Source organism: Cervus elaphus, chromosome 3 (genome assembly GCF_910594005.1).
Source record: "Cervus elaphus chromosome 3, mCerEla1.1, whole genome shotgun sequence".
Classification (NCBI taxonomy): Eukaryota; Metazoa; Chordata; class Mammalia; order Artiodactyla; family Cervidae; genus Cervus; species Cervus elaphus.
In genome coordinates, this window is record NC_057817.1 from 49,328,850 (window position 1) to 49,342,359 (window position 13,510).

A 13,510-nucleotide genomic window follows, 5' to 3' on the forward strand; every position below is an offset into this window, starting at 1 on the left:
GGCCTCAAGAACTGCGGGAAAATAAATTTCTGTTATGTCACTCAGTCTATGGTATTTCATTATGGTGGCCTGAGCAGACTAATATAACTAATACAACACTCTAATAAACTGCAATTCTGGCTGGAACCTATACTAGGATTTTAGTAAACAATTTTTTAAAGGATGAACTATGTTTACTTTGTTTACTAGAGCTTTATACTCAGAAAGTACCCAATACATATTTGAATGAATAAAATTTTTGAACACTTCTAAGTCATGAGGGTTGGGAATAAAAAGATTTCCAAAGTTCTTTTCTTCGAAGAATTCACGGTCTAGGGGACAAAATTTAAAATAAACCAAAGGTCATAAAAAAATTTGTTAAGTGTTATAATATTTTATTAGGGTAGGTCAAATATCAGAAAAGGATTAACTGATTAAGAAAGGGAAAATATGTAGTGCTTTGCTTCATAAAATGTAAAACAACCCAATTATAACAATAGGGAATGGAATCAGGCAGACAATAGATATTAAAGTCTACCACAGGGCTCTTGCAGAGAATAAAGTTCTATTCTTGTGTAGACTAACCAAACTATTAAGAGATCAGAGCATTACTGAAGCAAGTATTTTTACCCTAACTAAATTTCCACTTCTCTTCCAAGTTCTTAAAATGCTTAAATATTACAAGTATTTAAAATATACCATTATCTTATCCTATCATAAATCAAAATGTACAGCAAATATTAGACCCACTTCCAATACCCAGTAGGAAGAAAACTACAATGAACATTAAAGAAAGTTCCATTTGGAAAACTGGATAAATAATACTATATTATTAATCTTTGTAAGCTAATATTCCTAACAATATTGTAAAATCAAACCACCTTTCATTTTTTCTTTGATAAGAAAATGCCTTTGAAAATTTTGCTTTTTACATGACGAGTTGTACTAATTTTGAAAGTATTCAGTGTATAAAAATCTCTTACACAAAAAAGTTTATCACTGAATTGTACTTAAGGCATAAGGACTCAGCACTAATTTTTCATAAAAATAACAAATGCAAAGAAAAGAATCATTACTTACCTGCATAGGTTTGGTAAGTGGATCCATTCTAACTAAATAAACTTCCAAGGTACGTTCCTTCTTCATGGGCAATGGAAGTGTCAAGTAACAAAAAGGATCAAATGTTACTGAAATCTTAGCACATTCGGGACAAACTAAAGTTGATTTAAAAAGGCCATGAAATATATCTACTATGATAGAATCATTTCTTTTTAAATGGTTTTCCCAGGCTTCTTCAGCAACTACCTATAAGGAAAACAGACACATATTACACAGAGATATCACAGTATTGTAATAATGTGACAATAACATGGTTAAATTTACCTTATCTGGTCTTCCATCAGCATCTTTTAATTGTATATATGGTTTTTTCCTAATTCTATTCAAATCCTCATGTAGTCCATCTAATAGGAAAGCTAATAGTTCTTGACAGTCCTGCTGCTGGTATCCAGAGAACTGAGGTGCAAAACGTCCTACCTGTGTCTGTAAGAAAAGCAAAACTATAAAATCAGTTCTAGGGACTTAAAAAATATATAGTCGATATTCCGTATTTGTGAATTCATCTACTTGCTAAAATTTATTTGTAATCCTGAAATCAACCTGTGGCACTTTTCCAGTAATTTGCAGATACGAAAATTACATATGGATAAATACACATAAATACATATCTAAAAATATTTTAATAATGATAACTATTCTGTAAAATAGAAAAGAACTATTGACCTGAGGAAAGAACAATGAGAAAACATTGCAGTTTTGTACAAAGAACTGGGAAACACTAAAGATTTGCTCTTAGTGGAAGCAATTCCATGAACAGAGGAAGCTTGGTGGGCTACAGTCCATGGGGTCGCAAAGCGTCGAATATGACTGAGCTCACACACACACACAGACTTAAAATTTAGTAATATTTTTGGGTCACTTCAAAACTACAGTGCTCTCATTCAGCTCCTGTGTTTAAAGAGGATAAATCTCGTAGAGACAAAAGGAATATTCATGCTCATATATAATTTTTCTAGCCACTGCAGTGCTAAGTATTTTTTTGATGAGACTGAAAAGAAATGTGAAAGAAAAAAGTCAGGTTTCAAGGACCTATTTACAATGTAAGTTTAAATGAGAACATCTCGTAAAATGAAAATAACTGGAATTATGGATAAAGGCTGAGGAATGATTTGTCTAAACCAGCTGGTCCAAAGTTTGGAAAGTTAAGGAACAAATGCAGGAGTTTTTCTGCTTTGTTGCTATTTATTTTTAAAGAGCTAGCATACAGTTAATAAAATGTTGCCCAGTCGATTTCCTATAAGAAAATCATTTAAGTTGTATAAAAAGTGATTGAAAACTGCTGGGAAGAGCTCCTGGAGGAGGAAATGGCAACCCAATCCAGTATTCTTGCCTGGAGAATCCCATGGACAGAGGAGCCTGGCAGGGTACAGTCCATGGGGTCGCAAGAGTCAGACACGACTTAGTGACTAATCTACCACCATCACCATACTCAATATTTAGTGTTTGCTTTGCAGACTAATTTCAGTAATTTTTCAAACTTATGACTCTCAAAATAAGAGTTCTCAGAGCTTAATGACTTGCTCAAATTTAGTCTTTACATTTGTAGAAAATATTTACTTGGGTTTCTTAGAGATATGCTACATTCTAAAGCAATCTGCTGTCTGTCTGTCGTCATTTTGAACCATACCTGTATTTCTCAACTTTTATTTATTTCCTTTACCATCTCCCAGAACTTTTTTTGGATATTTTTTCCCCCAATTATTTTTATTAGTTGGAGGCTAATTACTTTTCAATATTGTAGTGGTTTTTGCCATACATTGACATGAATCAGCCATGGAGTTACATGTGTTCCCCATCCTGAACCTCCCCTCCCACCTCCCTCCCCATCCCATCCCTCTGGGTCATCCCAGTGCACCAGCCCCAAGCACTTGTCTCATGCATCCAACCTGGACTGGCGATCTGTTTCACACTTCGTAATATACATGTTTCGATGCTGTTCTCTCAGATCATCCCACCCTCGCCTTCTCCCGTAGAGTCCAAAAGTCTATTCTATACATCTGTGTCTCTTTTTCTGTCTTGCATATAGGGTTATCGTTACCATCTTTCTAAATTCCATATATATGCGTTTGGTGTTTTTCTTTCTGGCTTACTTCACTCTGTATAATGGGCTCCAGTTTCATCCACCTCATTAGAACTGATTCAAATGAATTCTTTTTAATGGCTGAGTAATATTCCATTGTATATATGTACCACAGCTTTCTTATCCATTCGTCTAAAAATATGGAACGCCTCACGAATTTGCGTGTCATCCTTGCACAGGGGCCACGCTAATCTTCTCTGTATCATTCCAATTTTAGTATATGTGCTGCCGAATCGAGCACCTTTTCGGACATTTTAAACTAATTATCTATTCTGTACCCCACCCTGAAAATTTAATACTTTATTTGCTGCATATCTATTTATATGCTGAGTCCCTCTGGAGGGCCACCAACCATTGTAATAGCTATGATTCTTTGCTCTTTTCCCCGAGACTTCTGTCCTCTTGGGGGTGAAAAGGCCTTGATGAAAATGTATTTAAGATACTAACCTTAAAGGCTCTTGGTGTGACATAGCTGAACTTTCCAGACCACATTTGCTTGATCAATTCAGCATAAGATTTAGCTATTTCACCTCTCATTCCTAAGGGATTGTCAAAATTCAGTTCTTCTTGATACTTATCATTCAGGAAATATTCAGTAAGTGGAGGTGTATTGCTCAAACACTGCAAAAAATAAAATATATTTTCAAGTAAAAGAAACCATATATATTAAACATTACAATGCAGAAACAAAGTGATTTTATATATATATATATAAATTTACATTGATGGCCTCTTGCACTAATAAATAACTGATCAAATAAACATTCAAATGATGTACTCAACTATTCATTTCCCAAATTTCAAGTCAATTATTTATAGTAAATGAAAATGCTAATATTTGTTGCTGCAAAACCTATATTAATTTTAACCACAGCAAACTACTGGTTAACTGGGAGCAAAGTTCAGAGTTTTTTTCCTGGCAGAAATTATGGATTGTCTAACCATCCCAGGCATTTGCCAATTAGCCTGCGTAGGAGCTAAAAATTGAGATGGAGCACAAGCAAGAAATGCACTTTAAAGAGGTATTTACTGCTTCCATTGTCAGTTCATCATCATGAAAGAGTAGCCTTCTAAGTTTTCCTTTTGGGTCAAACATTTTCTAGAAGGGACAGTACAGATCAGCTGAGCCTGAGAAAACAAACTTCTATTATGTGAACTCTGGCCAACAGTGTTCTTACTTCCTCCAGCTCTTATTTAATAATACAACAACCCAATTTTACTTTATGGCATGATTAAAATTATGAATAAGTTAATTCTCCAGCTCTGTTCCATTTTGAACAATTTAGGATCTAAAATAAAACAGACAGTGGAAGTACAGTTTTCCCACAATATTTTATCTCAAGCTAAAATAATTTTAAGTTGATAATGCTATATAATGTGACTTCATTTTGAACCCAATATTACTTTATCAATTAGATGTCTAGAGCCATTAAGTAGAATATATAAAGACTGACACAGACATACAGTCATAGAGGTAACTTTTTGGCTGCAGGAAGATATTTGTTTTGGAGTACAGTGACAAAATGCTTTAAGTGAAGTTAGCTGTTTGCATGTAAAGTAGTAGAAACCCATTCATAGTAGAGTTCAGAATTTATATTAATGGAAATAAAAGTTTTTCAAAGCTTGCTTACAACTCATAAGAACTAAGTTAAACAGTCTTGGTAACTATGAAAAATTAAGCCTGCTGAGTTTATGCTGATAACCCGGATGTTATAAACTATATGTCATATACTGTTGGCTAAAACTTAAGCACATTCAATCTTAAAAATAAATCATTGTGTTATATTTTGTGTTTTCAATTAAAAATCAATTTCTGTCTACTCATGTAACCATGATATCTAATTTGGAATTTTCTAATAAAAATAATACTGTGCAAACTGGTAGTCTGGCCCCAACCTCAAGATAAGAGGGAGAACTCTTTATAATATGGAACTTGTTATTACACTATTTTAGACAGTGAAAACAATATCAACAGTCAAAAATTGTTTGAGGTGGGCTACAGAGGTTGTTACTTACATGTCATTTTCAACAGTAAAAAATTTTATGTAGAAAAGAGGCAGGCTACAGTGTAAGATGCAATCAGGGAAGGATTTTTTTTTTTCGTACTTTTGCTCTTAACTCCTTTTACATCTCAAACTTCTGTAATCTTACAGGCTTTCTCAGTTTCATTTTCTTTTTATAATATATATTGGTTTTATACCCAGCTTGGAGGTAGGGGCCAGCAACCTAGAATATACCATGACTACACAGGGCATAAATGCCATCACTCAGTAGTAGCATCTGATGGAGGACAAACGGGGCCAACACTAAATTGTCAATGAAGCAAAGTGGAAGTAAGATAGCACTTACAACAATTAAAAATTATTTTCAAATCCTTATATTTTATCAGCTCAGGGTTATACTAAGAATGTATAATATTCTACTACTGTGTGCAACAATTATATAAAGAAGCTAATGTTTTACCAAACACTTCAAAGAAATCAAGTTGTGCAAACATGAATAATTCTTGCACTTTGCTTTTACTTAATTATTCATAGTTATCCTTATCTTGCAAAGAGCTGCCAACTATAATTGAAAAATTTTTAGTTTTCCATCCATAGTGATCTTTCTAAAATTTGTCACTAAAATTTAAGACTTGATTATGTCACTTCCTTGCTACAAATCCTTTAATAGCAATTTCAGATTAAAATTTCAAATTCAAAAAGACAGCACCTATTAAAAACTCCCTGGCCCCTTTTTGACTTTCATTTAATCTACCATCTGCTTTGTAACAGGTCTCTACTTGGATTTTTAAAGGGAACACTGCTTATTTTCATAGTGACTCATGCCAGTTTGAAATTGATTATAATTAACTGATAACAAACTAAACAACAAAACACAGTGGTTTCAGTAAATAATTGCCTGTATTTCCTGTTAAGATATCATAAGCAATATATTTATTAAAAATTTATTTTTACATTTTTTTAAAAATTAGAGGATAACTACAACATTGTGTCAGCTTCTGCCATACATGAATCAGCCATAGGCACATAACCTGTGTATCCTGAGATAAACCTTATTTTTAAATGTGAACTATTAAGTCCTAAATAGTCCCCCAAAGTATCTTATTTGTTAAAGGTAATGTTTCCAGGAACTCACGACCTTAATTTTTCTAAAAATTTGTACAAATACATACAAACACAGATATTCAATTTTTCTAAGACACAGTCCATAATATTTTAAAAACCGGTATCAGACTTTTCTTCCACCTCTTGAAAATACCATTCTTTTCTCACTCACTGTGAAAATAATGGAGTCATTATATTCTTGAAATAATACAAAAACCAGTTATATATTAAAAGTTCTCTTTTGGTATCAATTTCAAGGTCCAATTGGAAAAGAACTCAAAGAGCTAAAATATTTTCATGTTCCAGGTGATATCAGTATTCAATGCTATCGCTCTGGCAGAAGAAAAGAAGCCTATTTCTTAAATTTGTTCATAATACAATTGATTTGTAATTTATGCAACTCATTACTCAATCTTTTATCATGAGGCTTTCTCGGAAACATAAACACCTTTGACAATTACCAGAAAATTCGATATTGGACTGGCTTCCATTAAGTACAATATTTTAAAGAATATAAGATAAATTTCATTAATACAGTAATAAAAACTATTATTACTAGTTCTAAAGTATATCTCTCAAAGATTCTTCTAATATAAAAAACACCACTTTCCTATCTGTTTGGAAGTGTTCCAAGATAATTCCTTTTCTAGGGATATGAATTCCTATATATGTAGACACAGAAAATGTCCTTATTAACTCATAAGATACTTTACTCCAACAACATAATATAGACTAGAAATCATACAACATATGTTGTGCCTATGTGGATGTATCTCTTATTCTCAATACTTTCTGAACTGGAGAAAACAACAACCACCCGCAAAACCTTCATCCATAACGTACATCATTTTTCTTATAAATTCTCAGTTTATAAAGAACTAAGAATTAAAAAAAAAACCCACAAACCCTGAGACTATATATGAATGTATCATAAAAACAAAAAATGATTATATAAACAATATTAGCATGTTATTTTTATGGACATTTATGAGTTTTTCTGACTTTCTACTAGTCATATGACATGCTGAGCTTCACCTCTATTAAATTCATTTGATTTCAACAGCTTGACACTGACTAAATGCCAATACTTCCATAGTTTAAGAACTAGCTCTTACAAATTCACATCAAAATACGAGGTCCAAATATGAAGTAATGTGACTAATCATAAAACACATATCTTAAGCCACATTTTGTTTGTATTATAATTGTATCCAGAATCAGTCCTAATATTGCATAGAATTTTGCCAAATACCATTTTAAAAATGAAGCAATAATCAGACTGAAGAAAAAGATTCTGTATTAGTAGTTTCAATTCTTTTTTTCAGTCCTACCTCTGTTAACTGCTACCAACCCATCTCCCTCCACCCCCCCTCACGTGTGCGTGCTCAGCTGTGTGACCCCACAGACTGCAGCCTGCCAGGCTCCTCTGTCCACGGAATTTTCCAGGCAAGAATACTGGAGTGGGTTGCCATTTCCTTCTCCAGGGGTAGTTTCAATTCTTGATGCAAAAGAGAAAAAGTAGAAAAACCTACATTAATTAACAGGCAAATGCACTTGTTAACTAGGCTAAATACTCATTTAAACTTTTTATGATCCCTAGGCAAGTTAATAGTGTGCAAAACTGACAAAAGCATTTGAGGATCTAAGTATTAAAAACTAAATTGCATATTTAGTATATGGTAATATGAATACTAAAATTTCATATTTAGTATGTAGTAGACTTTTGGCATTCATTTATTTAACCTGTGTGACTCAGCCTCTTCGCAGCTGTCTAACTGGAAGGTTCAGGATGCAAGCTACTGTGAAAAGATGTTAGTCGAGGAAGAATGATGAGAATGGTGTATTATGTGCAAACCAATCATTCTGTGAGCAAATCTGTTCCTCAAAGTGGCTTTGTACTTCTCTACTTGTGCTCACATATGCATTTAAAATCAAAATCGCATGTTAAGAACGTGAATTCTTGCATGTGAATTTGAATTAGGGATCTTATGGTATATTTCTTAAAGTATTAAGACTGAGCCTTAGCATGTACACTTTCCCTTAGTATGTTCTTCCCCTGTAAGAAATTCCTACTTATTCTTTAAAACTCATCTCAACATCTCAGTACCTCAAAGATAAACTAATGTTCCTTCTTCTGGACTAATTCTATTAACTTGAACTCTTATACTGTCTTTATCCTGAGAGCAGAGTCCATGTCCTATTCGCTTTTGTAACTCAGCATCTAGCACAATGCCTGGCACATACCGTAATAAAGGTGTGATGAACGAATCAAAAACTTATATGGTAAAGCAGTCCTTAGAGAGACTGAGAACAGTGGGAAAACACTTGACTAAGATCTGAACTGCAGCCTGCTATATAACTATAACCTACTCAAAGCTCTACAAGTTAAAAAATAAAAGTCCAAATTATGCCTAAAGAGGGTTTCTTAATGAAGAAAAAGAAACTAATATGAATACTCCAAAAAAATAACTATCAAGATAAATTCATATAAGTAAAAGATATGTGAAAGGAAAATATATGGTAATATATTTTCACAAAGACTCTTTCCCTCAAATCAACCTGGAACTAGACATAATAATTCTTCAGAGAATTATTCTAAATAATCAAAGATCTCATCTACTGGACATTCTATATGGGTCAATGTATACAGACTTTTAACCACTGTCACCATGAAGAACTCTTTTTTTAAAAATGCACATAGTATTCAACTATTTTAAAAAGTATTAATTATCTATGAAAAACTCTCTGGTTATACATTTCCACCTTTAACCCAACAGGCTATAATTGGTGTATTATGTGAAGTCTGATTTTCTCTAATTATTTAAATTTCTTGGAAAGACTACAATGCTTTTTTAAAATAACTTTTCCTTAAACACACATGCAAAAATCCTATTGTTCTTATATTACTGTCAATAAGTTCTTCCATTAATGTTCTGATCAGTAAGACTGATGTTTCTAGAATTCTCTGAAAAAGTGTCTCATGTAAGAGTCTCAATTTTGTATTTCACTACAATCTTCCAGTTTTTAAAAAAACTGACCAAGTGATATAAAGTTCTACTATATAACCAAATCTCAAGTCTATAATCAACATATTTTAGGAAATGAATAATTAATAGCCATCCCAATAACTTGTAATGAATCTGGAATTTCCCCAGTACCTGGAAAATAGTCAAAGTAATCCCCTTCAAAAAGAGAAGGCTGTCTTTTGTAATGCTGAATATGAACCACTCCCTTTCTGTTCAGGTGCTCCAGAAGCCCAATTTTCAAGTGATCATGTATGCTCACTATTTTAGTAAACCGGTAACTAGAACAGGAAAGAAAACAAACTTAATTTTTGATTACCTAAAGCCTTTGAGAATTGTGTAACTCATTCTGTAACTGATCAAAATGTAATGCCACTCACAACTCTTCAAGTAGCTACACTTTCAAACTAACCAATGCTAAATATAAAAACCCAATCTAAAATGGAAATTATTTTCTTATGATTTAAAAAATAAAACCTAAAGTAATCCATGGTTAAAGTAATATTAGAATACCCCCCAATAAATTTTTCTGGATTTTAAGATTAGATGGATCAAGAATTTTCAGATTTGTCAGATTGGTTTTTTTTGTCATGACAACAGTATAAACATCCTAAAAAGGTACTGCATAACTCCAAAGCATTCTATTAAAACTGGGATGCTGGCTCTAATTATGTACTAAAGTAGTGGATAAGACAAAAAAGTATGATGTAGACTTTCACAATGAAGAACTACAAATATAAGCCTGCCCCTTCACCATGGAGATTTGAAAAATGAGATATTTTTAAGACACTTCATGTTTTTGTTATTTTTCTCCTTAGAAAAGGAAAATCGCATTATATTTGAGGGATCAATTCTGAAGTTTCTCTATATATTCTGGGGAAACAAATACAACTAAAGCCATGTTTTGCTTTACATTTCCATTCTCCAAGTTTTCTTTAAAGAACAAATTTGTGTATGTAAAATACAAGTGGATATAATTTTCATTTTAGTTTTAAAAAACTAAGTATTTTTTTCCCCTCTCCCACCTACTTAGTGAAGAGAGAATTGGCATACACTCTACTTAAAATATTAGAATTTTACATAAAGCAATTTTAAAGGCAGCATTTTTAATTAGACAAAATATTCTAACATTTTAACATTTACCATTAGTCTGGCCACTATGCTTAGGACATGAAAAAATTAAACTTCATTTAAAATCTCTGCTATCAGCATTTTCTTCAAATTCTATGGAATCTATTTTTCACACACTACTTGAATTTAATAAGAATTTTAATGAAAACTTAGGAAGTATGACAACTAATGGGAAACCTTTTGCTAGCAAAGAAATGTCAATGCCTCTTCCCCCTCACCTATAGGACTGAGAAAGAAGAATTCTGTCAAAAAGAGCACACTGCTACTTGCAGTGAGTATCTCCTGTAACTAGAACTGTCATGCTTAAAAAAGCATGATTATATAAGACTAGTGATTTTTCATATTAAAAGCTAAAAGTAGCAACTGGATAGAAGATCCACTGGATAGAAGATACCACAGAGATGTATTTCAAAGCTTTTGGGATAACGATTACATCAATAAGGATGCTACAAGCTTCAAGTAGTTGCATGATGTTTTAAAACTACTGGACTGCAACAGCAATTGTAAAAAAATTGTTTTTTAGTAACAGGTTATATGTTGAATGATTCTATGTTTAGATATTCAGTTTACTGAAAGCATTCTAAAGCTAAATGATTCTAATAACATTAGTGAATGTTAGTGCAAGTTGTATTTTAGAGAACTAAAGCTTACGAACTCAATTTTAATGTTTAGTAGCTGATCTCCTACTCTATTTTAATAATTCAGAACTGGCTCACAATAAAATTAATGTCAACATTTTTAGCAAGGAGACTTTCAAAGCTTTTAAGAAGAAACAAACTTTTATAATTTTGTGTGTGTTCAGTCCTTCACAAACAATATTCAGTTAAGAAACATTTTTGAACAAATGAACATTAAGAATTGTGTGAGCCATTCATCTTTTAGATCTAGGCACATACAGAAAGGGATAGCAGAATTTTTTTAAAAAGCTTCACTGACTTGCTACATTCTTTAAGAGAACCACCAAGTCATATACTTCTCTGTATCGTTTTATGGCAGTAGGCACATATGACAATATTTAAGCTGAGTTGAAACAGAAGTTTAAGAACTATGTGATAACATGAACTATGAAGGTTTCTATTTTCATAATAAAAAAGAACTTTAAATTTACTTGATTAATCACTCAACAAATATTAAGAACAGAAGATCATTATTTTAAGAGTCTTCAGAAATATAGATATAATGTTCTAAAATGATGTTTTCATATCATTCACTGTGGAATCATTAAAGAAACAATTTGCACAGTAGTGAGGGTATGTTCTGCCAAGTGATTAACATGGCAGCCCAATTCAAGTGCTATCAAACTGGTTACATTGGCAGGTCTTTGTGAGAACTACATATATACATATATATTACATGTTATAATTGTTTTAAAAATTATTGTGCTCTTTGACATGTAGCTTCAGAAATACCATTAATGTGGTACAGGTGAAGCAAATATTTCAGATAAATTTTCCTAACTCAGTGTTTTTCAAACCATCTATGTGGAAGGACTAATATTTTTTAAAATTTTCAAGCTGTCATAGACTGATACTTTATAAAGTTTTTTATAAAATAAAAATGAACCACCAGAAAAATGAAATAAGAAACAACATACGGAAAACAAAGCCCCATCTTTAAATTATTAGATTTAATAGAAATTACCCTAACTACTGTAAAAGTTTTGGATCACTTATGCTTAATTTGTACAGTTATTTTATTGCTGACCAGCACAGTCTCATCCAAACACTGTGAGAAACACTATTCTAATGTACTGAACTATTATCTGCCATCATATCAAACATTGGGGATATAAAAGAAAACCAAAGACAGTCTCTAACTGCATGATTCTCACTGCATAGTAGTTATCTGTTCAGAAGAGACAGAGGAAAAGAGGTGTGTGTGCATGTGCGTGTGGGTGTCCATGAGCACATATGTGGGTGTGTGAAAGGCAACTAGGAAAGAGGCAACATTAAATATAAAGAGACCTCAGACTTAATAAATTATGAGAGTCTTAACTTTTAGTTAAGGAGCTAGGTAGGGTCCAATTTGGATTTTATCCTTTAGGTGATACGAAATGAGTTTTAAGCAAGGAGGTATTTGCATTTAAAAACAATGACGCTTTGTACTAAATGTGACACTAAATGAACTGGAAGAGGATAAATGATGAACAAAAAGATGAGTTAGGAACAAAGAAATGAGTTAGATGTATTTTTCAACAGTTCATTTAAAAGATAATCAAGTGTTAAAATACTGTACTGGCAGGACAGAAAAGGATAGATACAAGTGATATTTAAGAACAGTCGAATCAACAGATCCTGTGGTAAGTCAGGTTTTGACTTGGGTCAATGATTGCACCTATAAGGTAGTATACTAAATAAAAGCACTAAGCTTCTAGGAAATATGTTCAGTCACAGACATGCAGAGTTTGAGTTATCTGTAATAGTATTTAGGCAGGGATGTCCATCTAACAGTTACATTTTGGAGGAAAACTCAAGAGGGAGAACTGTGGTGGAGACAGCTTTGGGATTTGTCAGTTATAAGCTGTCAACTAAAGGGGCTACAAAGAGCCTAGTGAAACAGGCAGTCAAGAATGACCTTAGCAAATATGATTTCTGTGGAGTGGTATAATGGTCACAGTGATGATACAGCAGCAGTTGATACTTACACAATGCTTGTTATGTGCCAAGTACTTCTTAAGGATTTTATCTCCATGTAACAGATAAAATTAAAAAGTTTCTTATCCAGGATCATACAACTTGAAAAGTTATAGTACTAGGATTTGAAGCCGTCAAACTGCAAAATCCAAGCTTTTACCTACTGTGCTATGCTGCAGTCATGAGGATTACTGAATGGAATATGAGAAAGTAGGGAGAAAGCACAGATCATGCTTTTCAAGGTCAAGGGTACTCTGTCTTCCTCCTACCTCATTTTTTTAAAAAAGACTTGACCATGTACATATGCTGAAAGGAAGACAGTGAAGAGGTGAGGTTAAAGGTATACAACAAACAAGAAATGATTAATGAAATAAGTTTCAGGGAAGGTAAGAAAGGTCTTAGGAAGATGGTAGTATAATTATGATGATATAGATACTT

At 32.7% G+C, this 13,510-nt stretch overlaps 1 protein-coding gene and 1 non-coding gene across 6 annotated transcripts in view; both read right to left on the minus strand.

Moving 5' to 3' along the window:
- The window catches only part of USP15 (ubiquitin specific peptidase 15), a 123,693-nt gene that overhangs the window by 18,798 nt on the left and 91,385 nt on the right, over positions 1–13,510 (minus strand). For 3 of the 5 annotated variants that reach the window (XM_043888365.1, XM_043888355.1, XM_043888373.1), the window contains 3 exons: positions 3,626–3,799; positions 1,363–1,521; positions 1,060–1,284 (listed from right to left, as the gene is read on the minus strand). In XM_043888365.1, coding sequence (XP_043744300.1) covers positions 1,060–1,284; positions 1,363–1,521; positions 3,626–3,799 — 558 coding nt within the window. Of the gene's footprint in view, positions 1–1,059; positions 1,285–1,362; positions 1,522–3,625; positions 3,800–9,443; positions 9,590–13,510 lie in introns of those variants that run through there. The other 2 variants (XM_043888377.1, XM_043888386.1) reach the window with 2 other exon arrangements.
- Positions 3,313–3,419, minus strand: LOC122686556. The gene has a single exon (XR_006338829.1). It is a non-coding gene; the product is annotated as a U6 spliceosomal RNA (small nuclear RNA).